The sequence below is a fragment of the Triticum aestivum genome, chromosome 2B, assembly GCF_018294505.1.
Source record: "Triticum aestivum cultivar Chinese Spring chromosome 2B, IWGSC CS RefSeq v2.1, whole genome shotgun sequence".
Lineage (NCBI taxonomy): Eukaryota > Viridiplantae > Streptophyta > Magnoliopsida > Poales > Poaceae > Triticum > Triticum aestivum.
In genome coordinates, this window is record NC_057798.1 from 180,309,033 (window position 1) to 180,332,828 (window position 23,796).

The 23,796-nt window shown below is 45.4% G+C and overlaps 2 protein-coding genes across 4 annotated transcripts; one reads left to right on the forward strand and one right to left on the reverse strand.

The window, feature by feature from the left end:
* Positions 1 to 10,752: 10,752 nt before the first annotated feature.
* LOC123039152 (protein FAR1-RELATED SEQUENCE 5) lies at positions 10,753 to 16,311 on the reverse strand. The gene is made up of 6 exons (XM_044462428.1): positions 16,144 to 16,311; positions 15,920 to 16,062; positions 15,592 to 15,694; positions 13,146 to 14,999; positions 13,004 to 13,059; positions 10,753 to 11,062 (listed from the first exon to the last, which is right to left on the reverse strand). The coding sequence occupies exons 1-5, from the start codon at positions 16,309 to 16,311 to the stop codon at positions 13,009 to 13,011; spliced, it is 2,319 nt and encodes a 772-aa protein (XP_044318363.1). The 3' UTR covers positions 10,753 to 11,062; positions 13,004 to 13,008.
* Positions 16,312 to 16,406: 95 nt separating this feature from the next.
* LOC123044215 (DNA-directed RNA polymerases II, IV and V subunit 9A) lies at positions 16,407 to 22,867 on the forward strand. Of its 3 annotated transcripts, XR_006419899.1 has the most exons (6): positions 16,407 to 16,561; positions 16,683 to 16,758; positions 21,816 to 21,974; positions 22,153 to 22,269; positions 22,432 to 22,510; positions 22,617 to 22,867. XR_006419899.1 is itself a non-coding variant. In XM_044466890.1 (5 exons), exons 1-4 carry the CDS (start codon positions 16,533 to 16,535, stop codon positions 22,231 to 22,233), a joined length of 345 nt encoding a protein of 114 aa, XP_044322825.1. In that variant the 5' UTR covers positions 16,407 to 16,532; the 3' UTR covers positions 22,234 to 22,269; positions 22,432 to 22,867. The 3 variants fall into 3 exon arrangements, 2 of the variants coding, with proteins under 2 accessions (XP_044322825.1, XP_044322824.1); XM_044466890.1 differs by having other exon boundaries at positions 22,432 to 22,867; XM_044466889.1 differs by lacking the exon at positions 22,617 to 22,867 and having other exon boundaries at positions 22,153 to 22,450.
* The last annotated feature ends 929 nt before the right edge of the window (positions 22,868 to 23,796 follow it).

Sequence of the window (23,796 nt, forward strand, 5' to 3'; positions counted from 1 at the left end):
TGAACTTCGTAGGTCCACAAGGACACGTTCCACGCCAGAGTGGTATGGCAACCCTGTCCTGAAAATCATGTTGTTAGACAACGGTGAACCTTCGAACTATGAAGAAGCGATGGCGGGCCCAGATTCCAACAAATGGCTTGACGCCATGCAATCCGAGATAGAATCCATGTATGAAAACAAAGTATGGACTTTGACAGACTTGCCCGATGATCGGTGAGCGATAGAAAATAAATGGATCTTTAAGAAGAAGACGAACACGGATGGTAATGTTACCATCTACAAAGCTCGACTTGTCGCTAAGGGTTATCGGCAAGTTCAAGGGGTTGACTACAATGAGACTTTCTCTCCCGTAGTGAAGCTGAAATCTGTCCGAATCATGCTAGCAATTGCCGCATACTATGATTATGAGATATGGCAGATGGACGTCAAAACGGCATTCCTTAACGGCTATCTTAAGGAAGAACTGTATATGATGTAGCCAGAAGGTTTTGTTGATCCTAAGAATGCTAACAAGGTGTGCAAGCTCCAGCGATCCATTTATGGGCTGGTGCAAGCATCTCGGAGTTGGAACATTCGCTTTGATGAGATGATCAAAGCGTTTGGGTTTATGCAGACTTATGGAGAAGCCTGCATTTACAAGAAAGTGAGTGGGAGCTCTGTAGCATTTCTCATATTATATGTAGATGACATACTTTTGATGGGAAATGATATAGAACTTTTGGACAGCATTAAGGCCTACTTGAATAAGTGTTTTTCAATGAAGGACCTTGGAGAAGCTGCTTACATATTAGGCATCAAGATCTATAGGGATAGATCAAGATGCCTCATAGGTCTTTCACAAAGCACATACCTTGATAAGATATTGAAGAAGTTCAATATGGATCAGTCCAAGAAAGGGTTCTTGCCTGTATTGCAAGGTGTGAGATTGAGCTCGGCTCAATGCCCGACCACGACAGAAGATATAGAAGAGATGAGTGTCATCCCCTATGCCTTAGCCATAGGATCTATTATGTATGCCATGCTGTGTACCAGACCTGATGTAAGCCTTGCCGTAAGTTTGGTAGGAAAGTACCAAAGTAATCCCGGCAAGGAACACTGGACAGCGGTCAAGAATATCCTGAAGTACCTGAAAAGGACAAAGGACATGTTTCTCGTTTATGGAGGTGACGAAGAGCTCGTCGTAAAGGGTTACATCGATGCTAGCTTCGACACAGATCTGGATGACTCTAAGTCACAAACCGGATACGTGTATATGTTGAATCGTGGAGCAGTAAGCTGGTGCAATTGCAAGCAGAGCGTCGTGGCGGGATCTACATGTGAAGCGGAGTACATGTCAGCCTCGGAGGCAGCGCATGAAGCAATATGGATGAAGGAGTTCATCACCGACCTAGGAGTCATACCCAATGCGTCGGGGCCGATCACTCTCTTCTGTGACCACACTAGAGCTATTGCCCTTGCCAAGGAGCCCAGGTTTCACAAGAAGACCAGGCACATCAAGCATTGTTTCAACTCCATCCGTGAAAATGTTCAAGATGGAGACATAGATATTTGCAAAGTACATACGGATCTGAATGTCGCAGACCCGTTGACTAAACCTCTTCCGCGAGCAAAACATGATCAACACCATAACTCTATGGGTGTTCGATTCATCACAATGTAACTAGATTATTGACTCTAGTGCAAGTGGGAGACTGTTGGAAATATGCCCTAGAGGCAATAATAAAAGGTTTATTATTATATTTCTTTGTTCATGATAATTGTCTTTTATTCATGCTATAATTGTATTATCCGGAAATCGTAATACACGTGTGAATACATAGACCACAATACGTCCCTAGTAAGCCTCTAGTTGACTAGCTCGTTGGTCAACAGATAGTCATGGTTTCCTGACTATGGACATTAGATGTCGTTGACAACGGGATCACATCATTAGGAGAATGATGTGATGGACAAGACCCAATCCTAAGCATAGCACAAGATCGTGTAGTTCGTTTTGCTAGAGCTTTTTCCAATGTCAAGTATCTTTTCCTTAGACCATGAGATCGTGTAACTCCCGGATACCGTAGGAGTGCTTTGGGTGTACCAAACGTCACAACGTAACTGGGTGACTATAAAGGTGCACTACAGGTATCTCCGAAAGTTTCTGTTGGGTTGACACGGATCGAGACTGGGATTTGTCACTCCGTATGACGGAGAGGTATCTCTGGGCCCACTCGGTAATGCATCATCATAATGAGCTCAAAGTGACCAAGTGTTTGGTCACGGGATCATGCATTACGGTACGACTAAAGTGACTTGCCGGTAACGAGACAGAACGAGGTATTGGGATACCGACGATCGAGTCTCGGGCAAGTAACGTACCGTTTGACAAAGGGAATTGTATACGGGGTTGATTGAATCCTCGACATCGTGGTTCATCCGATGAGATCATCGAGGAGCATGTGGGAGCCAACATGGGTATCCAGATCCTGCTGTTGGTTATTGACGGAGAGCCGTCTTGGTCATGTCTACGTGTTTCCCGAACCTGTAGGGTCTACACACTTAAGGTTCGGTGACGCTAGGGTTGTAGAGATATTAGTATGCAGCAAACGGAAAGTTGTTCGGAGTCCCGGATGAGATCCCGAACGTCACGAGGAGTTCCAGAATGGTCCGGAGGTAAAGAATTATATATGGGAAGTCGAGTTTCGGCCATCGGGAAAGTTTCGGGGGTCACCGGTATTGTACTGGGACCACCGAAAGGGTCCGGGGGGGTCCACCGAGTGGGGCCACCCATCCCGGAGGGCCCCATGGGCTGAAGTGGGAGGGGAACCAGCCCCTGGTGGGCTGGTGCGCCCCCCTTGGCCCCCCCTGCGCCTAGGGTTGGGAACCCTAGGGGAGGGGGCGCCTCCACTTGCCTTGGAGGGCAAGGTACCCCTTTGGCCGCCGCCCCCCCTTGGAGATTCAATCTCCTAGGGCCGGTGCCCCCCAAGGGTCCCTATATAAATAGGGGGGGAGGGAGGGCAGCCGCACCCTTGCACTTGGCGCCTCCCTTCCCCCTTGCTACACCTCTCCCTCCCGTAGACGCTTGACGAAGCCCTGTCGGGATCCCTGCTGCATCCACCACCACGCCGTCGTGCTGCTGGATCTTCATCAACCTCTCCTTCCCCCTTGCCGGATCAAGAAGGAGGAGACATCATGCTGACCGTACGTGTGTTGAACGCGGAGGTGCCGTCCGTTCGGCGCCAGGATCTCCGGTGATTTGGATCATGATGAGTACGACTCCCTCAACCCCGTTCTCTTGAACGCTTCCGCTCGATCTACAAGGGTATGTAGATGCACTCCCATTTCTCGTTGCTAGAAGAACTCATAGATTGATCTTGGTGAAACCGTAGGATTTTTTTGTTTTATGCAACGTTCCCCAGCAATCCATGTATGAGAACAAAGTATGGACTTTGGTTGACTTGCCCGATGATCGGCAAGCCATCAAGAATAAATGGATCTTCAAGAAGAAGACTGATGCTGATGGTAATGTAACTGTCTACAAAGCTCGACTTGTTGCAAAAGGTTTTCGACAAGTTCAAGGGGTTGACTACGATGAGACTTTGTCACCCGTAGCGATGCTTAACTTTGTCTGAATCATGTTAGCAATTGCCCATTTTATGATTATGAAATATGGCAAATGGATGTCAAAACTGCATCCGTGAATGGATTTCTGGAAGAAGAGTTGTATATGATGCAACCAGAAGGTTTTGTCGATCCAAAAGGTGCTAACAAAGTGTTCAAGCTCCAGTGATCCATTTATGGACTGGTGCAAGCCTCTCGGAGTTGGAATAAACGCTTTGATAGTGTGATCAAAACATATGGTTTTATACAGACTTTTGGAGAAGCCTGTATTTACAAGAAAGTGAGTGGGAGCTCTGTAGCATTTCTGATATTATATGTAGACGACATATTGTTGATTGGAAATGGTATAGAATTTCTGGATAGCATAAAGGGATACTTGAATAAAAGTTTTTCAATGAAAGACCTCGGTGAAGCTGCTTACATATTGGGCATCAAGATCTATAGAGATAGATCAAGACGCTTAATTGGACTTTCACAAAGCACATACCTTGATAAAGTTTTGAAAAAGTTCAAAATGGATCAGGCAACGAAAGGGTTCTTGCCTGTATTACAAGGTGTGAAGTTGAGTCAGACTCAATGCCCGACCACAGCAGAAGATAGAGAGAAAATGAAAGATGTTCCCTATGCTTCATCCATAGGCTCTATCATGTATGCAATGCTATGTACCAGACCTGACGTATGCTTAGCAATAAGTTTGGCAGGGAGGTACCAAAGTAATCCAGGAGTGGATCACTGGACAGCGGTCAAGAATATCCTGAAATACCTGAAAAGGACTAATGATATGTTTCTCATTTATGGAGGTGACAAAGAGCTAGTCGTAAATGGTTACGTCGATGCAAGCTTTGACACTCATCCGGACGATTCTAAATCGCAAATCAGATACATGTTTATATTGAACGGTGGAGTTGTCAGTTGGTGCAGTTCTAAACAAAGCGTCGTGTCGGGATCTACATGCGAAGCGGAGTACATAGCTGCTTCGGAAGCAGCAAATGAAGGAGTCTGGATGAAGGAGTTCATTTCCGATCTAGGTGTCATACCTAGTGCATCGGGACCAATGAAGATCTTCTGTGACAATATTGGTGCAATTGCTTTGGCAAAGGAATCCAGATTTCACAAGAGGACCAAGCACATCAAGAGACGCTTCAATTCCATCTGGGACCAAGTCCAGGTGGGAGACATAGAGATTTGCAAGATACATACATATCTAAATGTTGCAGACTCGTTGACTAAGCCTCTTCCATGAGCAAACATGATCAGCACCAAGGCTCCATGGGTGTTAGAATCATTACTGTGTAATCTAGATTATTGATTCTAGTGCAAGTGGGAGACTGAAGGAAATATGCCCTAGAGGCAATAATAAAGTTATTATTTATTTCCTTATTTCATGATAAATGTTTATTATTCATGCTAGAATTGTATTAACCGGAAACATGATACATGTGTGAATACATAGACAAAACTTAATGTCACTAGTATGCCTCTACTTGACTAGCTCATTAATCAAAGATGGTTATGTTTCCTAACCATAGACATGAGTTGTCATTTGATTAACGGGATCACATCATTAGGAGAATGATGTGATTGACATGACCCATTCCGTTAGCTTAGCACTTGATCGTTTAGTATGTTGCTATTGCTTTCTTCATGACTTATACATGTTCCTACAACTATGAGATTATGCAACTCCCGTTTACCGGAGGAACACTTTGTGTGCTACCAAACGTCACAACGTAACTGGGTGATTATAAAGGAGCTCTACAGGTGTCTCCAAAGGTACATGTTGAGTTGGCGTATTTTGAGATTAGGTTTTGTCACTCTGATTGTCAGAGAGGTATCTCTGGGCCCTCTCGGTAATGCACATCACTATAAGCCTTGCAAGCAATGTAGCTAATGAGTTAGTTACGGAATGATGCATTACGGAACGAGTAAAGAGACTTGCCGGTAACGAGATTGAACTAGGTATTGGATACCGACGATCAAATCTCGGACAAGTAACATACCGATGATAAAGGGAACAACGTATGTTGTTATGCGGTTTGACCGATAAAGATCTTCGTAGAATATGTAGGAGCCAATATGAGCATCCAGGTTCCGCTATTGGTTATTGACCGGAAACGTGTCTCGGTCATGTCTACATAGTTCTTGGACCCAGAGGGTCCGCACGCTTAAGGTTTCGATGACAGTTATATTATAGGTTTATGAGTTTTGATGTACCGAAGATTGTTCGGAGTCTCGGATGTGATCACGGACATGACGAGGAGTCTCGAAGTGGTCGAGACATGAAGATTGATATATTGGAAGCCTATATTTGGATATCTGAAGTGTTCCGGGTGAAATCGGGATTTTACCGGAGTACCGAGGGATTACCGGAACCCCCCGGGGGCTTAATGGGCCATAGTGGGCCTTAATGGAGAAGAGGAGAGGCGGCCAGGGCTGAGCCACGCGCCCGTCCCCCTAGTCCGAATAGGACAAGGAGAAGGGGGCGCCCCCCCTTTCCTTCCTCTCTCTCCCTCCTCTTTCCCCCTTCTCCAAGTCCAACAAGGAAGGAGGGAGTCCTACTCCCGGTGGGAGTAGGACTCCCCATGGCGCGCCTCCTCCTTGGCCGGCCGCCCCCTCCCCCCTTGCTCCTTTATATACAGGGGCAGGGGGCACCTCTAGACACAATAATTGATCTCTTGATCTCTTAGCCATGTGTGGTGCCCCCCTCCACCATAGTCCTCCTCGACAATATTGTAGCGGTGCTTAGGCGAAGCCCTGCGACGGTAGAACATCAAGATCATCACCACGCCGTCGTGCTGACGGAACTCTCCCTCAACACTCGGCTAGATCGGAGTTCGAGGGACGTCATCGAGCTGAACGTGTGCTAGAACTCGGAGGTGTCGTAGTTTCGGTGCTTGATCGGTCGGGCCGTGAAGACGTACGACTACATCAACTGCGTTGTTCTAATGCTTCCGCTTTCGGTCTACGAGGGTACGTAGACAACACTCTCCCCTCTCGTTGCTATGCATCACCATGATCTTGCGCGTGCGTAGGAATTTTTTTGAAATTACTACGTTCCCCAACACTGGCAACCTGGTTCATAGAGTTCACCGGGAGGGGATAGGCCAGTAAGCTCAATGAGATCAAAAGCCTTGGCTTCATGATGTACATTTCCTGTCATCCACTCGAGGACCCATGTCTTCGGATCCCTGTTGTAGCCGCGAATGTGGAGAGTTGCATAGAATTGTAGCAGCAGCTCTTTATTCCAATTTTCTTTATCAGTGACAAAACGGAGAAGGTCTGCATCTTTGAAACAGTCAAGTGCTTCTTCTAAGCAGGGCAGGCCAACAATGCCTTCGGAATTCATACGCATATGAGGAAATATGCGCTCTTGGTTGTATAGAACACGGGAGTAGTAGCTGCGTTGCTGATAACTCCAGAACCGATCAAATGATATTCTTGGCTTGGAATATGGGTTCTTGGCACTATCAAAGAAAGTGTTGTGTGCAATGAAGCCATTGACATTAAATGATCCTGGTGCAGATGCAGTACCTGGGAACCGTGGCAACCTTGGCTTTGGCTTCTGAACCTGAGGCATGTGCTCCACATGATAATCAAACTGAGGGCCGGGAGCAGGTGGAGGAACCAGAATAGGCCATCTGACAGGGACTAGCTCGCCTTGATAGAATGCTTGCTCAATAGTGTGTGGCCTTGGTGGCGGTACATGAGGAGAGGCATTTGCAATGGCGTCAGGCTGCACATTGGTGGTAGGTGCATCATTGACTTCATGCATAGTGTTGACTATAGGCGCCACATTATCTTCAGCCATGACAACGTCATTGGCGTCAGTAGTGTTGTTGGTGGCCGCCTCAAGATTTTCAACCTCCACTTGAGTGGCTGGAGGGTCGGGCACAGACGCATTCTCCTTGAGAACAACTTCTTCTTGGGTGGTAGGGGGTGTAGCAACACGTTCTTCTTCTTGTCTTTCATCGGCTGATGCAGCCGGAATCTCTTCAGTAGCATTAGCTTCTGACACGAGAATCATCACAGAAGGATTGTCTTTAGGGAACACTTGACGTGCCACTGAGCTGGACTGGTGAGAATCCTCTTCTGTGATGGTTGTCATGGAGACCGATGGCCTCTGGCCTTTGCGAAGCCGTTGAAACACGGGCAACGCTTTTGGTGATGGTGTGGTCTCCATGTAATTGTCGTCATTTACCAGTGGGCCGGTGACTTGTGCTGGTGGAGGACGGGGTGTACTTGGTGAATCTTGACTTGGGGTTGCTGGTTGGGGGCGATCAGCCCATGAGGCATCCTGTGAGATTGGCGTCAAAGGATGACCAATACTGATGAGTTCGCTGTTCGTGAGAACAGGCGATGATACCGTTTGGCGCTCGATCTGAGGAAGGACTTCATCATCAACTACATTGTTTTGGGGACCAATGTCTTTAGTCGTGATGGGGTCGACGACTGGAACTTCTTGAGCTTCAGGAGCCTCTGTGGAAGCAGGCTCATGAACTATCAGTTGACGCTCTTGGTTTTCGGACGCAGGACGAGCATAAGACAGGGGCTCGACAATGAGGGGCTCTTTGGGAGCAGCCCGATCTTTCTTCTTGATCTTTCTCTTCTTGGGCAAGGGAGTGTCATCAGTGGTTTTCTTGAACTTGCGCTTTCTGGCTTCGGCTTCAGCTGCCTTGGTTTTTTTTGTTCTGAAGCCACTGTGGGGACCTTAGGCTTCGAGCCTGTCATGCTGGCAGGGAAGACAATGCGAGGTTCTTCCCGCCTTGATGCTTCAGATGGGGCCACAATAGACTTCTTCTTCTTGACAGCCATCTTGGGGTCAATGCCTGGACGCCCAAGGGCCTTGCGCTTTTCAGCTTCATTGTAAGCTTGAACACACTTGGCAGCGATGTTCTTCATCCGTTCCCGAGAGCCTTTGGCTTCTTCACGTTTCTTGCGAAATGTCTCCTTGAGGTCATTCAACATCAGCTTGAATTTCTGAACATCAGCCACACTAAGCTTGGCCATATGCTTCTTGAACTGTTCCTTCTCATAGTCAATTTTGTTTTTCAGTTCGACAATCTTCTGAGCCAGAGCCAGCTCAGGAGCAATGGCGCCTTGGAAGGCGACACTGATGCCAATTGGGAGTTGAAGATCATCAAAACTTAGATCAGGGTTGTCGAACCACTCATCAATGAAGTTGTCCAGGATGTTCACATCGAAGAGGGGCAGATCATTGAAGATCTCCGCCTCTTGCTTGCTCTTTATCAGCTCCTCAAGAGCATCATCACCAAACTCGTCATCTGACGACAGATCAATGGCTTCAGATTCGTTCCTCAGAACGGCAGCCGATGTCAGTGCTTGACTGGACCTCTGAACAGTTTTCTTCTGAGGCTTCTCTTTCCGTTTGGAGACCCGAGATTGATCTTCAGAGTAACTTGGTGCAGGAAGAGCAGTTGCTAGTGGCTTCACTCGTGAAGCCTTGGGTGCAGCAGTAGGTTTTGAAGCCTTAGATTTATTTTGCTTCTACGCCTTAGGAGGAGCTGGAGCTTCATCAGAATCTGCATCATCAGCAGAGTGATCCATATTTACACCTTGAACGACAAGTTGTAGAAGTGGCCGATCCTGTTTTCATTGTCTTCACGGGTGCCATCTTCCCGAGAAGCAGAAGGACCGGGATTGAAGTCAAGTCCAAATGTCTTTTTGTTCTTCACGGCAGAACCTTTGCCATTTTTTGTCCATGAGGACCAGGAGCAAGGCATCCCGGTGGCCGGTGGTGTTAGGAGGCGATGCGGGTTCCGCCGCAACGTTTTCCATTTTTTGTCCGCCTTTAGTGGATTTGGTATATTTACCAATTCTAGCAAATTTTAGGCTATAGACCAAAACTTTTTGGTCCCCATGCAGATTTTGGTCTGTTGTTGAAGCTGTTTTTTTTGCTCAAAGGAACAAAAAAGGAATCTTGTTTTTGTTTCGGCCGTTGAAGATGCTCTTAGATTTTGCCTCCATTGCAGCGTGAAATCGAAGGAAAACCTGCTAGAGAGCAGATCGAAGGAGAGCAGGAGAAAAATTAGGCAGGAAGCAAAGCTGAGTGGGTGTCCCCCTTCCCCGAGATAGATGGCGCCGTCTGCAGCCATAGACCGCCTTCGCCCAACACCGGCCGTCCTGTCCCCGTGGATTGCTGCTCATACGTCTGGCCAACGAAAGACAACACACTGACAGGGCCGACACCAGCAACGTCGTCGCAGCACCACCAGACCAGTCGATCGTCGCTCCCGCTGCCAGACATGGTGTATTTTATCAGTTGGTTGCGGCGTCCCGGTCGCAGCTGCACGGCAGGCACTAGTAAGTACGGATCCGTGCTGAAAGGGACTAGTAATCCCGCACACGTGCTGGTCTAGTCAGCACAGAAAGATAATACAAACCCTATAAATTTTAAGAAACATACTGTGTGCTGTACTGATGTATTTTTTTTGCTCTATCTATATACAATTATACATGCAGTTCTCCTGCATGGTTTGAAAAAACAAATGTGGTTAATATTTTGAAAATTTGACTAGACATGTCCAGGACGGAGTAACAACCATATTTAAAAGGGTAAAAAACAACGGAGAACCTAAATTTATTTTAAAGGTACCAAGGCCCTAATCCTTTTCTTTTGACAGGCCAGGGGCCCTAATTCTGAAGAAGGCAAAAAATGGAAGAAAACAAGAGCAGGAAATCTCCTTCAGCACCCCAAGAAACACATGCCAGCACCATTTTCCAACACAAGACAATGCAATTATGCACTTCGAACCAACGGCCGCAGATAATGCGATTCAACACGATACCATGTTGCTTGCATTATGCAGTTCTGGACAGGATGGCATACCAGGGCCTGATCATCGATGTCCACTGGAGAGTCAACGGCAGCTCCTCTGGCTGAGATAGATCCACTGCCAAAGCTGGTTTGCCTTGCTTCCGAAGTTTCATCGATGCACGAGCTGCCCAGCTCACCTGCAGGTGAAGCCCCACCAGATCTGCATCACACTGAAGACCTTCGTTGATCATGAGCGGTCAGGCTAGGCTGTCTGCACAAGTTTCAGCCGCAGAAGCACAAAAACAGTCCCTGTTCATTTAGCTTTCCTGGGCGTGCAGTAACAGTAAGCTTGAGCTGCTAGATTGACAAGTTGATTGGGCTGGCTGAACAATCATTTTTGCTTGGGATAAATGGGCTAGGATGGCCACATCATGTTTACACGACGCACAAAATTTCTGAATTATTTCCAGCGCAGTACAGGCACGAGGCTGTATCAGAATCTAGACTAAACCAAGGATGAGCGGCTCAAAAGCTGAAAATTTCCTACAGCCGCATAATTTACAAGTTGAGAAACTTATTCAGGGGAGGGGAGCTCCCCACTGTCATATTCTCACTGCTTCAACTGTCAATATTATAACATCTGGCAAGGCACACATGGAATCATCATCCGTGCGGTGAAGCGACCTGCATGATAAATGGAGCAAGCGAATTAATGTACTGGACAACAGTATCGGAGGCATGCTGAACGTATGGGGATATATCTAGGTTTGAAGTCAAACTGTTTGACCAAAAAGAGCTATCGTGCTCTCAAGTGTCACCACAAACTACTTCTAAAATCGTACCTTAACGTTGGTACTCAAAGAGTAGAACGAGAATCGCATTCGGCAATGAAAAAGTGAAAAGGAAAATGACGGCAGGCAGCGATATTTTATATGTAAGAAATACATTTTGTCACGAGCTCATTTATGACTCATTTTCCATTACGATGAAGTGGACAAAATGAACAAGAGACCAAGACTTGGCTTATCATAGTATACATCTTGAGCAGCTTAGAGAAACAAATAACGTGCATCAGATCAGCGATCCCTTAACTCACACGGTTAGCTCACGTTGGTGCTCCAACTCTCAAAAATCAAAATGCACATTTAGCTCATTAAAACTTGCCAAAGAGGTTCATTAACGGTCCAAATCATGTCAAGCTATCCCCGACCCCTTGCATGGTCAAACGAATTTATCCACGTGGCATCCTAGTCAGCATAAGCCCACATGTCACACTCCTTGTTCTCTCTATCCTGAGTATCCTCACGGCCTCAAGCCCAACGCTAGCGAGGCCATGTGTCCCAACGCTAGAGCACGGGTCCCTTGGCACACCCCTATTGCCACACCCGCCGACTGTGACCTCCCTCCATCAGCCACCCGTTTCATCTAGGCTGCGTCATCTTGCAGACGCTTCATAGGGCACAGCGGCCCCTCCTCTTCCAGCGGCTTTTCCATGCATATGGTCACAGGGCCATCCTCAGTGCCTTCCCTGTACATTGCAGTGGCACCTCCTTCCCTTGATGTCTCCTTGATGGGATCAGATGACGACTTGTCTCCTGGTAAGCACATGGGCCACAACGCCGAGCTGCAGCAGTCTAAACTGTGAGAAGCATAGAAGGTGCCACCATAAAGGCCTGTGTACACGCCTGTGTCCATACAACCTCAGCCATCGGGTCATGCTCCTCCTCTTGTCCTGAATATGCAGAGATTCTTCACTGAAGAACATGTATGTGTGGATGATGGGGTATTGGCTCTGATTTCTCCTTCCCCATCGGTTCAGAGACAGATTTATAGGTTTTGTATGTGAGATGATGTCCGTGGCTTTGCTTGGTTTCATGGTTCTTCTCCTTTAGTTTCTCAACCATGAATGAGTTCTGTGATGCGCGAGTATGTGGCTTGGCTCGAAACTATGCGCTATCCTGATTTGGGAAGCTTCCGAATGTTTCCAAAAACTAGTGTTTGGATAGAGGTTTGCTGGTGCTGTTTGGTTGGACAGCTATCGTGGCGCTAGAAATGGTGGTGCCAATTGCGGCCATACAATGCTGCTGGCATGCAGGCACTGCCAACTAGGATGCCATGTGGTCACTGTCTACATGTCACATACTCCCTCCTTTCTGGTTTATTGGGCCTATCTCATTTTCTTGGTTTTTCTGTTTTCTTAGTCCAACTTTCATTTCTCTCCATCACTTTTTTACATTCCGAGGCGCATTAAACTGATGCATGCAAGAATGAAAAGAAACCGACCAATGCATACCATTTCTACTCATTCAGTGGTCACACATGCATGCACCGTAGTTAATGTAGATTAAAGCTTGAGTAATTTTGTAAAGTACGAGATACATTCCTCCACTCAAACCATCCACCTTGGTTGATGAGATTTCATATTTGAGTCCTCTAAACCGGAAGGGAGGGAGTATGCAGTCAACACTAGCCCAACACAATTTGGACCCCCAGTGAATCCCTTTAGCAAGCGCAGGAGTCAATTGTACATTTTCAGAGTAGGAGACTAAAGTGAGCGCATCATGCAAGTTGAAGCACCACAGATGCATTTTACTACATGAAGAATATTAAATCATGTTGTTATACCTTCATTAGGAGCTTCTATGAAATGGGTTCTCATGCATATTGGAAAGCGATGTGTCCTGCATTTGATCAAGAACTTATATCAGCGACAATGAATAAATGAAATTCATTTTCCACATAAGAATGTGAGTTGAGAGTTAATTACTTGAATCCTTGCATTGATGCTTTGGAGCCCATGGTGATTTGCAGAAGGTACAGAGACGTTTAATGATGACCTGTTATCGTTTGCTGCATGGCCTTGGCTGTCTTCATCTGTAGACTTGGCAGTCCTTCTCCATCGCTTCAACAGATATATATGAGGCAACTCCTTGATATTTCTGTAATCGAGCACCTTCAACATGTGACAACATGGAATACCCATAAACTCAAACTTCTTACAAGTGCACATACAAGAGTTATCACTTGAGTTGAATCTAACAAAGTGTTCCTTGGGCTTTTCAGAAGGAGCAACTTTGTAGTCAGAAGTTGTTCCGGCCTCTCCACAAGTGAATAACACAGAGTCCATAAACAGTTCAAACTCTTTACGAAAGATCTCAAACACCACTGGTGTGTACGTATGGGAAGTTTGCTTTAACATCTTGGCTGGGGGTATTCTTGGATAACTTTGACTAGCTTGGAAGTCAGCTTGGAGCTCAGCGTAGCGATGCTCATCTACTGCTCTTTCATAGTGTTTGAAGAAGGATAGCAGATCCAGTTGAGGGCTCAAGAATTTCTTCAAAATGCTACTAAAACTCTCAGCTTGAAGGGAACTTATTATGTCAGCACAAAATATATGCCTATCATATGCCAATGCCCATCTTTCCCTTTCGTCAAACAGTTTAGACAGCCACTCATTATGTCTAAGATCATACTTTTCTAGCATAGTTCTCCAAGCAAACACGAATTCTTCCTCTTCCTCGTAGCCAAAGACACATTTGCTAAAATCCTTTGCAAATGTCTTTGAACCTTGGAAAACTTGATTCAGGTGCTTAACAGAATTCTGATATACATGCCAAGCACAAACTCGTTGAGCAGTATTTGGCCAGGCGGCTGCCATTGCACTACTCAACTGAATCGATTGATCTATTAAAGCTACCGCTGGTTCTTTTCCATGCATTGCTATCTTAAAACTCTCAAATAGCCACTTATATGACTCAAATGATTCATCATAAAGCATAGCTGCACCAAAGATAATTGTTTGTCTGTGATGATTCACACCAAGGAATAATGCCAATGGCCTGCCATATCCATTTATCTTGTAAGTTGTGTCTAGACATAGTACATCATTGAAGTAGGTGAAGTCCTCTCTAGATTTTGGGTCTGCCCAAAAAAAGTTGGTTAGTTTGTCATCCTCATCAATCTGCATGGTATAAAAGAACGAGGGGTTATCCATTTGCATAGTCTGCAAATATTTTAATATGGCTCCACCATCACCAGGTTGCATTGCCTTCGTGCGCTTTGACCGGAGATAATTATTGTAATCTGCTGGGAGGACAGAAATACTTCGAAGGAAACCAACTTGTCTCACAACAAGATCACCAGTTGCTTTTGTGGTTGGTGTCACTACGGAATCATCTGACAGTTCTGCTTCCCCAGACTGAAGTTCTGTCAATATCCTTTGTGACCTTAACATATGCATCGTCGAAGGAGGGGCCAGCTGATGATTGTGCTCTGCTTTAAAATCAGTGACCCTGTATTTACACTCTGGTGTGACTTTAATAATCAGCCGTGCTGGACAGCCAATTCTTGTATCCAACCTTGGTTTCTTTGCCTCCAACGATTTTTTATCCCTGTTGTAACCCTCTCTTGAGCATACAAAAGTCCTTACTTTGGTAATATTTTCAGAAGATTTATGTGACGTGCTTTTTCGAACACTAAAGCCAACATGCCCAGCATATTTATTGTAGAATTCATATGCTTTTTCCTCGCTCTCAAATTCCATGTCCACCTCAGGAACAAGCTTAGCAAGTGAAGCCTCATCTATAGGTGGTTCAGCTTCTATCATTCTTCTCATTTTACCCTGGAGAAGTAATCATACATAACTTCAGTAAAAGGAAAAATACATTTAATTGTACCAGAACTTTATCTGCACACAAAACAGCATGAAAATGGCAAAGATATCAGCATGCTAGGGCCAACATGTTAAATTTCAAGACTGACAGCAAATCTGCTTCTTTTTTTTACTGGTACGAAGTGCCATAAGGTGTTCGAACATAATACACTAAACACTGGATTAGGAATTCCTTTTTGGAAACGTGTTAAAATTGCCCAAGGGTAGCAGGAAGCCAAACAACTAGACACATGGAACTGTTACAGCCTTACAGGTAACAATGGTTCCTTGTAGCCACTGATTTTAACATAATTCCCAGAAGTTTAACTTTCAGCATTCAAGGGGAAGGGTAGTTCTTACGTAGCATTAAACTTGCTATAAAAACAGCAGCAATAACACCGTTACGAAAAATTGGACTTGGCTAACCATATGTTAGCTCTTTTCCTGGCTACCACAATATCTCTTAGGAGTTAGGTTCACGTTGCGAAAAGACTCACAGAATACAGAACACAAGAAAACGATTATAGGATGATTGACTAAGGACACAAGATTGCGGTTTCACCTTCCTGTAAGCGATGCCACAAGCGTTGCAAAGAGTTCTCGGGCCATCAGGGCCACGTCGCATATGGGGTGTCGCATTACCCGATATACCACATCGCAGGCACCTAATCAAATAGCAGAAAGTTGTCAGGATGATGATAAGTGCAAACATACAGCTGAACTGAAGCCACTTCTGCATCAGCATCAAACTGAACTTGAACAAATGGACTGTAACTGTTTCATCAGCATCAAACTGGAACACCGCCCAGAGGCAAGACCATTTCGCCGGTCAACAGCATCACCAACGGTGAGCAAGAAGTGATAGCGGAAGCACTTGGGCACGCACGTACCGGACGTGGCCGTCGAGGCTGTCGTCGGCGGCGTTGTCGCGGTGCAGCTCCAGCTCCTGCTCAGCCGGCACGGCGGCGTACGGGTGCATCTCCCCTCCGCCCCCATCCGAGGCCACCAGCATGTGCATCATGGCATCACCACCCTGCCACGGCGGCCACACTCACATGAAGAAAATTCACCAGAGATGCCGGAAAAATGGGGAAAAAATTAGTTGAATTTGTACCTTGGGAAGCACCGGCGAGTGATTTGGTAGGAAATTTCGTACGAATTTTGGAAAACCTCTTGGTTTGTGGGAATCGGAGCTAGGGTAGCAGATGAGCGGGGTGGGGATGGGGGAGGGGGTGCTGGGATCCGATGCGGCGGCGCGGTAGGTGGCCTCGTGTGGTCTCATCGGCCGCTCGACACGTGTACGCTCCGGATCTCACATGGGCTTACCCATTCCCCCTCCGTGCTAACTGACACAATGGGCCTACGGCCCGTGGACCCCGCCCGTCATAAGCCTCTCTCCCCTCGCCCCACAGCCGAAACCGAAGAACCCGAGAAGCGAAGGCGAGAGAAGGGGACAGCAGCGGGCGAGACAGAGAGAGGCGAGGAGACGACAGCACCGCCGCCATGAGCGCCCTCAAGTTCTGCAGCAAATGGTGAGCAGGCAGATCCATCCTTGGCATTCGTCTCCGATGTTTCCTCCCCGGTGATCCAAGGAGCTAATCAACGGTCGTTTAATCCAATGCATCTTTTCTTGTTTCGTTTCTGTTCCTGCAGCGACAACATGCTGTACCCGCAGGAGGACAAGGAGATGCACATCCTCCTCTACGCCTGCTCGAATTGCCAGCACCAGGTGGTTGCCTTGTCCCGCGCCAGATGATGAAATTGTATTGTGTTCGGATTTGGTTCTTCATCCTCGGGACGAAACCCTAGGTTCGGTTGGGGATTGGGGTTGGCGTGGCTGATCTGGAACTGTATGTTAGGTTGAACTCGTGGGTTTGGTCTAGGTTTAATGATCCGGTGGCTGATGGTGGCTACGGGATTAAGGTTTGGTGGCACGTTATTAATAAGTTTGTGTTTGTTGGTTTGTTCTGGTAGAGCAACTCTAGCAGAGTCGCCGTATTGGCAGCCTCCATAACACGTATGGAGCGTGCTCCATAATATTACGGAGGCTGCCGAGGCAAAGCGCCAACTCTGAGTCTGTCATATTGCGGCCTCCATGTCTTTTTCTTTTCTTTTCTGTTTTTTTTTGGTTGCATGAACTCATTGTCCCACACTCAGTTTGAGGGATTGAAACTCTAAGTTGAGTTAACATTCATTACAAAGGTCTTGCATAGGTGGAGAAAAGTTGATTAGCGACATTTTCACATTATAGGTGTTAATCCCATTTGTGCCCTGTGCGGCCGTCGAGGTCGGCGACGGCTTTCTCAAGGGGGCAAGGCCCAATATGGCGTTTTCCGTCTCCTCGAATCTCACCGCATTGGCATCGAATTGGCGCCATTTGGCTCGCCCACTCTCCGCTACAAAATCCGCCTGGGCCTCCTACCAGGGTTGCTCGACGGCCGAGATCCTCCCTTTACTGTTTACCGTCCAGTTGTCATTATTATGGTTTTTGAGTCGTTGTATAGTCGCCGACTAATCGCCAAGTCGTTTTCCAAAAATCAGGGCGACTCGCGACTATACAGCGACTTATGGCGACTATACAGCGACTTTCGTCCACTATACGCTGAGCTGCAGGGCTCGCGGCGACTCGCCAAGTCACGACTCAAAAACCTTGGTCATTAATTCTGTTTATGCCACTTACCTGAAGGTTAAAACCCCGCCTGTATAAGCTGGGCTGTGGCTAGGTTGTGTTCTGAAGGTTAAAACCCTGCCTGTATAAGCTGGGCTGTGGCTAGGTTGCGTTTATGATTTTATTCCCCATTTCTGCCATGATGGCAAGAACATCTACAGATACAATTACACTATGAAATCAATGGCTCTCTTGATTTGGCCTTATAAATGCTTGATTCCACTGTGAGGTCTCTCGATTTACTCTCCAATTAATTAGGATTGCTACTGGGATCTGGCACCATTGTTCTAGAATAAATGTAGGAAGTGATTTTTTGGCCCTTTGTAATTGTTTTCTGATGCGTCTTGATCTTCTTTGTGAAATCCTCGAGAATTAAATCAATACAATGAGCTGCACATGGAGTCCATTTTTTTTTCTCTTCCCATCAACGACTTACCAGCTGCGTTATAATTAGATGCATTGTCTGTTACAACCTAAACAAACATTATCTTTTTCTACTTTTCCAACAATATCATCTAACATTTCAAACACTTTGTCGGCTGTCTTAGAAATGTCAGAAGTATTGACATGAGAGAAAGACCGTACTTTTTGGGCCATTCACTTTTCTATCTGTCCAGCCACCAGACGTTATTGTACACCCTGTCTTCTTCCTCTGTTATTTGAATTCAGAAAGCAAATTCTTTGTTCTCTTAACATCCAGCTTGAGAAAATTTACCCTCACTTTGTGATATGATGGAGGTTAAAAATCTTTACTGTATATTTCAATCATCTTTGCCATTCTGAATCCTTGGCAACATTAAAGTGAGATAGAATTGTTATAGAGGACCCGGAAAATTTGGGTGCAAACCTCTTCTCTCTCTTCTTTTTATGTAATATACTGACTCACTGTTGTTTGAGCATTGCGCTTGTTAGCGGAACGATTTGTCACAGCCTCATCTTCAATGTTGTCAGCTGGAGTATTCTCTTTTCTGCATCTGTTTCCTCCATTTCTAAGTTGAACTTCCTCTTCTTTGCACCATTTTTTTCTGCTTGGTTTCCCTAAAATTTTGAAGAACTTTTTTCAAACATCATAAGGTACTTTTTCACAATGCTCAACATTAAACCCAGTCCTCGCCATGTGATGCTTCAGTCTGTAAGCACCCCATTTAATAAGAAGGCAATATTTGCATCTAATTGTCTTCTTCTCATGATCAATTTCATTTCCATGGTCCCAGCCAGGGCCAGTCTGATTTTCACGAGCATTCGTCCTTTCAGGTTTACTACTTTTGGTAGGACAGTGGCTGACTTTTCCGTCATACAAATATAAGATTTAGCCATTTAGGTACCAAGCTATCTAATTATTTAAGCTAGAACATACTTAATCTAGTAGTGTTCGTACAGTAGCTAACCTGTGCAACGTATCAAGGATGCCCCTCAATGTTTGATGGCTGTTGCTTCACTCGTGTCAAGGGAGAGTCGGCTGGGGACGACCATGCATGGGAGCCTGGCAGTCTACACTAGTCGAGGTCGGCGTACGTGCTGCCGGTGGCCTGCAGCCCTACAAGCCGGCGAAGCCGCTAGAGAGAGAAAAAATGAGATCGGGAGACGAGCACAAGCAGACGACCAGCACCAATGGAAATGAATTTAGGGTATTAATACAACTGCTGCATGATAATAATCTACCATAGAGCATAGGTGGATGGCCGAGATTGAAAAAAAACTGAGTCGCTTAGAATCGGGATTGGCTCGCGATTTCACACAACCAGATGCGCGATTCAATCCCCTAAACTTGGATTTAGACTGTGAATCTCTACTATTTAATGGGAGTTTGTACATCGTTCGTCCCCCCCAGGGCCCCACCTACCGAAGGATCTTCCCACGATTCTCTATTTCGTTTTACTGACCGCAACCACACCCAGTTTGGTTAGTGTCGATTCAATCAAATCTCCTTCCTTTCTTAGGATGCACTCACGTGTCTCCCCGGCAGATCCACTGCCATAAAAAGTAAATCAATCATCAATCAAAAATTGTCTCCAGCAGCCCCAGCCGGTTCACTACCATCCACGGCAAATCAGTCTATCTACACTTCTACATCTACTCTACACTACCTAAAAAAGGAATAACGTTCCCATTTCGCTCAACCTTTGTCCACCTCCATCCCATGCTTAGCGCACCAAGAAAACCAGGGGGAAATCGGTCCGCTACAACCCATTCACGCGCGCCTTCCCCTCTATTCCTTCTACACACCGGGTCTATTTCTTCAAGGTTAATCAAGTCTTTGTTTTTTAGAGAAAGAGAGGTAAATGGGTTGGTGGAAGAGGAGAAATTATTTAACGGCAAATCAAACCGACGGTACGGCCTAATATACATGAGTATTCTATAAAGGTATATGTTAGACATGATTGATGTAACCATTAGAATGTGTATGCTCCTGTTGCAACGCATGGGCAATTAGCTAGTATTAGTAATACAGGCTAGAAATACTCATGTAGTTTAGTTAGCATTCAAGGCTTAATGAAATCCTGCAGCTATGGACCTGAGCCATATGCATTGAAGCCCAACCAAAAAAGCCCATGTGATTTAAGGCTTATAATCAAATCCTTCAGCTTTTGACCTGAGCTGTATGCATGTCTTTTGGTTTTTCCGTTTACTCTGCCCATGACCTAGAGCATTTTGCTCAGCGGCTCAGATAATAGATCGATCGACCTTTGGTTTTCTGATATCATTGGTCCATGGAGTCGCCAAGGCCGAAGGCCGAGGATACATGGACGATTCTGCAGCGCTGTCATGCTACGGTGCTAACCCCAGGCCTTTCCATCTCTATTCTTCCTGTTGTGTCTTGATCAAACACTAGATTGAAGGTAATCTATATCTACATCTCAACACTAGTAGCCAGTGCCATCTTTTGATGAATTTAGTTCATCTAGCATGGTTAATTAGTTCCCCAACAATGATTAATTGTGCCATACCACATGGATTAATTTTGTTGGCCATGTATAATGCATACATGAGAAGAGATTAATTTACTGAATGGATAACCTATATAGGATGATACCCCACGGTGACCTGAATAGAGGCCTCAAGTCCGAGTTGTCATCAGCGTGTAGATCCCATTGTCATACACGCTGTATGTCTCCCGTTGGCTGGTTACATGTGCCCTGTCTTAGTTTGTTGTGCCTTGAGGATGAACGAATGATGCCTTAGTGTATTATAATTTCTTCTTCGCACCCCTCATGTTTGAATCTTGGCTCCGCCCCTGGAAGAACCAAGTTCCCTTCCATCTCACGCCTAGATTGCTGCTGGAGATGGCAGGAAATGGTGGCCTTACCGTAGAAAGAGAGAGAAACCCTAGCCACCTTTGTGTGGGGGAGTGGAGAAAGGACAAGGGGATCGCGTCTCCCATGTCGGCTAACTCGATTTTATCTTGCCAATAATGTTTCCACAACAACATATCTTGACATTAGCCTCTGAAAAGAAAGATTTCCTATCTTTTCTTTCAACTCAGGGGAAATACGGCCGTGAAGCAAAACCAGATTGCTGTGCCATATGAAGGATAGCTATACTAATTCGGTATACTCAAAAACTCATTCAGTACAAAATTGACCTAACTCTTCGATATATTTCCTGCTGAATATCCCTGATCCCTTTTCCCGGTGGTATGGACAAAGCAGCAACCAACATGACTTTCCTAATCCCCCCTTCCTTTCAGGAAGAATGTGAAATTCTTTTTCCTTAAATGGGAGCAGAGCATGGAAATCAAAGTGGCTAAGTTTTGAATTAAATAAAAAGCAAAATATACAAACTCTGAAATCAATGCTATAATTAAGCAATTGTTTTCTTGTAATATCCTTTTCAAATCTCAAACTCAAGGGAGAAATTTGTTTTTTTTTAATAAAGATTGACGAAACAAATAACACTTAAAGAGTTGCTCCTTACAAGAACAAAACTGAGGTGACTGTCAATTATGTGCACAAGATGTTTTCTTTTGTGTGGTGATGGATGAGTTTTTTGTTGTTGTTTGTATTCTTTTCAGTTACGCTGAATTTGTAAATGTTTGATCCTTTTAACATCTTATAAATTTTTATCATGAGTTTCTCATAGACTGACTAATAATTGACATATGCTGAAACCACTGACAGGAGATTGCTACTGATTCTTGTGTGTACAAAAGGGTTCTTCGGAAATCTGCTGATGAACCTAAAGACACCCTAAAAGACGCAGCTGCTGATGCGTCTCTGCCACGCACCAGAAGTGTTAAATGCTACAACTGTGGCTATCCAGAAGCTGCTTATTTCCAGGTCTGTAAATGAGCGTTGCTCACCTCCCTGTTGTTTGTCTCTGCAGTTGTTGCTAAGGGTTACAAGTACCATCTGTACAGGTAGATGTTAGTAATACCAAACCAAGATCATGTGTTGTTTTCCTGTATCCTTTTCTGTTGATGTACATTTCGATTTATGTCGCTTCCTTGATCTGCAGGCCCCGACGAAGGGAGAGGTTGGCCTGACGCTATACTTCATCTGCTGCAGCCCTACCTGTGGCCACAGGTGGAGGGACTGACTGACTGACAAGGGGGAACCCTCCACAGAAGGGAGTGTTAGTTCTTGGCACTGAAACTTGACTGGCCCTGTGTTGCTCATGACTTGTGTTTGTCTTAACTTGTTAGCTTGTGGTATCTGTGTTCCGAAGTTTAGGGCAACTTCATCACTGTGAGCTTACTGCTTCTGAGCTTGTTCTCTTAAATCTTTATATATGCAGATGTTCGTTTGACCTTGAAGAGTTCTTAGGATGCGGTGGCTGTGCATCTTCCCTGTTTCATTACCTAGGCACTTATCAGGTCTCAGATTGATTTTTGTCCTTGATTTCTCCTGATTCTCTGATGATAATTTGCCTCAAGTCTTCCTGATTCTTGCCACTGAAACTTGGCCGGCTCCGTGGAGTAGATGCACATGCCTGTAGTTTGTCATTCAGAGTACTGGTTGGGATGACTTTGCTGCTGTGCAACTCGAACGCAACGAGGACTTTTTAGTGATGCAGTGCATTGCAGCTTCCATGTTTCAGTACCTAGGTACTGCCTTTGAGCGCTCAGGGTGATTCTCTCCTTGAATTCTCCTGATTTGCTTCTTTCTGGCAAAACTTGAGTCTTTGTAATGTCATTCATTGTTATCATTGATCTGAAGTTTCTTAATTGTTCTTTTTCCGCCAGTGTGTGAATATTAGAGACCTCGTTCAGAGTGGTGGGGGGATGGCAATGGGTACCCATTACCCATGTACCCTGCGGGTAAAAACCCTATTAGGGTAAGGGTATGAGACAAAAAATTACCCATGGGTATATAAATAGGGAAAAGTTAAACCCATCGGGGTAGAGCGGGTACGGGTATGGGATTGTATAACCCATACCCACATACCTATGTACCCATATAAAATCTGTATGAACTCGAAATTATCTCTAAACTTTGTTATAAATTTGTGAACTCAAAATGTATGACTTATGTGAAGATGTTTCAATGTATTGTTATTCAAGAGAAAGTGAAGTTGTTTATTAAGTATGGTGTTGTTTATGATGGGTTGTTGTTTAAAAGTGTGTCTTGTTGTATAATCTGTTGTTTGTTTATAGATTATAATTATATGTTGTCGATTATGACTATTAGTTGGTCAAACTGATGCTTTGCAAACATGGGTAATTTTACCCGCGGGTACCCATCTACCCTGTCGGGTAACGGGTATGGGAAAAAATTATATCCATTGGCGGGTATGGGTAAGGGCGACGTGTAAGCTAGGAGCGGACGGGTAAGGGTACGGGGTAGCTCAACCCATACCCAAACCCTGCGGGTGCCATCCCTGGCGCTTGGTTTCCGCTTGGTGACTCGGTCGTGACTTGGTATAGTCGTATGGATACGTAGGTTTGGGAGTGTCAGGCGTAACACCTGCTGGTTAAGATTCAGATAAAGGACATCCAGGGCAGTGGCGGAGCTTGAAAAAAGAAGTTGGGCGGGCCAAAGAGCACAATATTTTCCAAATTCTAGAGCATGTATTGCTAATTCAATAGATATAGTCACCACACCTTCTGTTCACGTATATACTTCCTCAGACCAAAATAAGCCATAACATTTGAGATAGTAC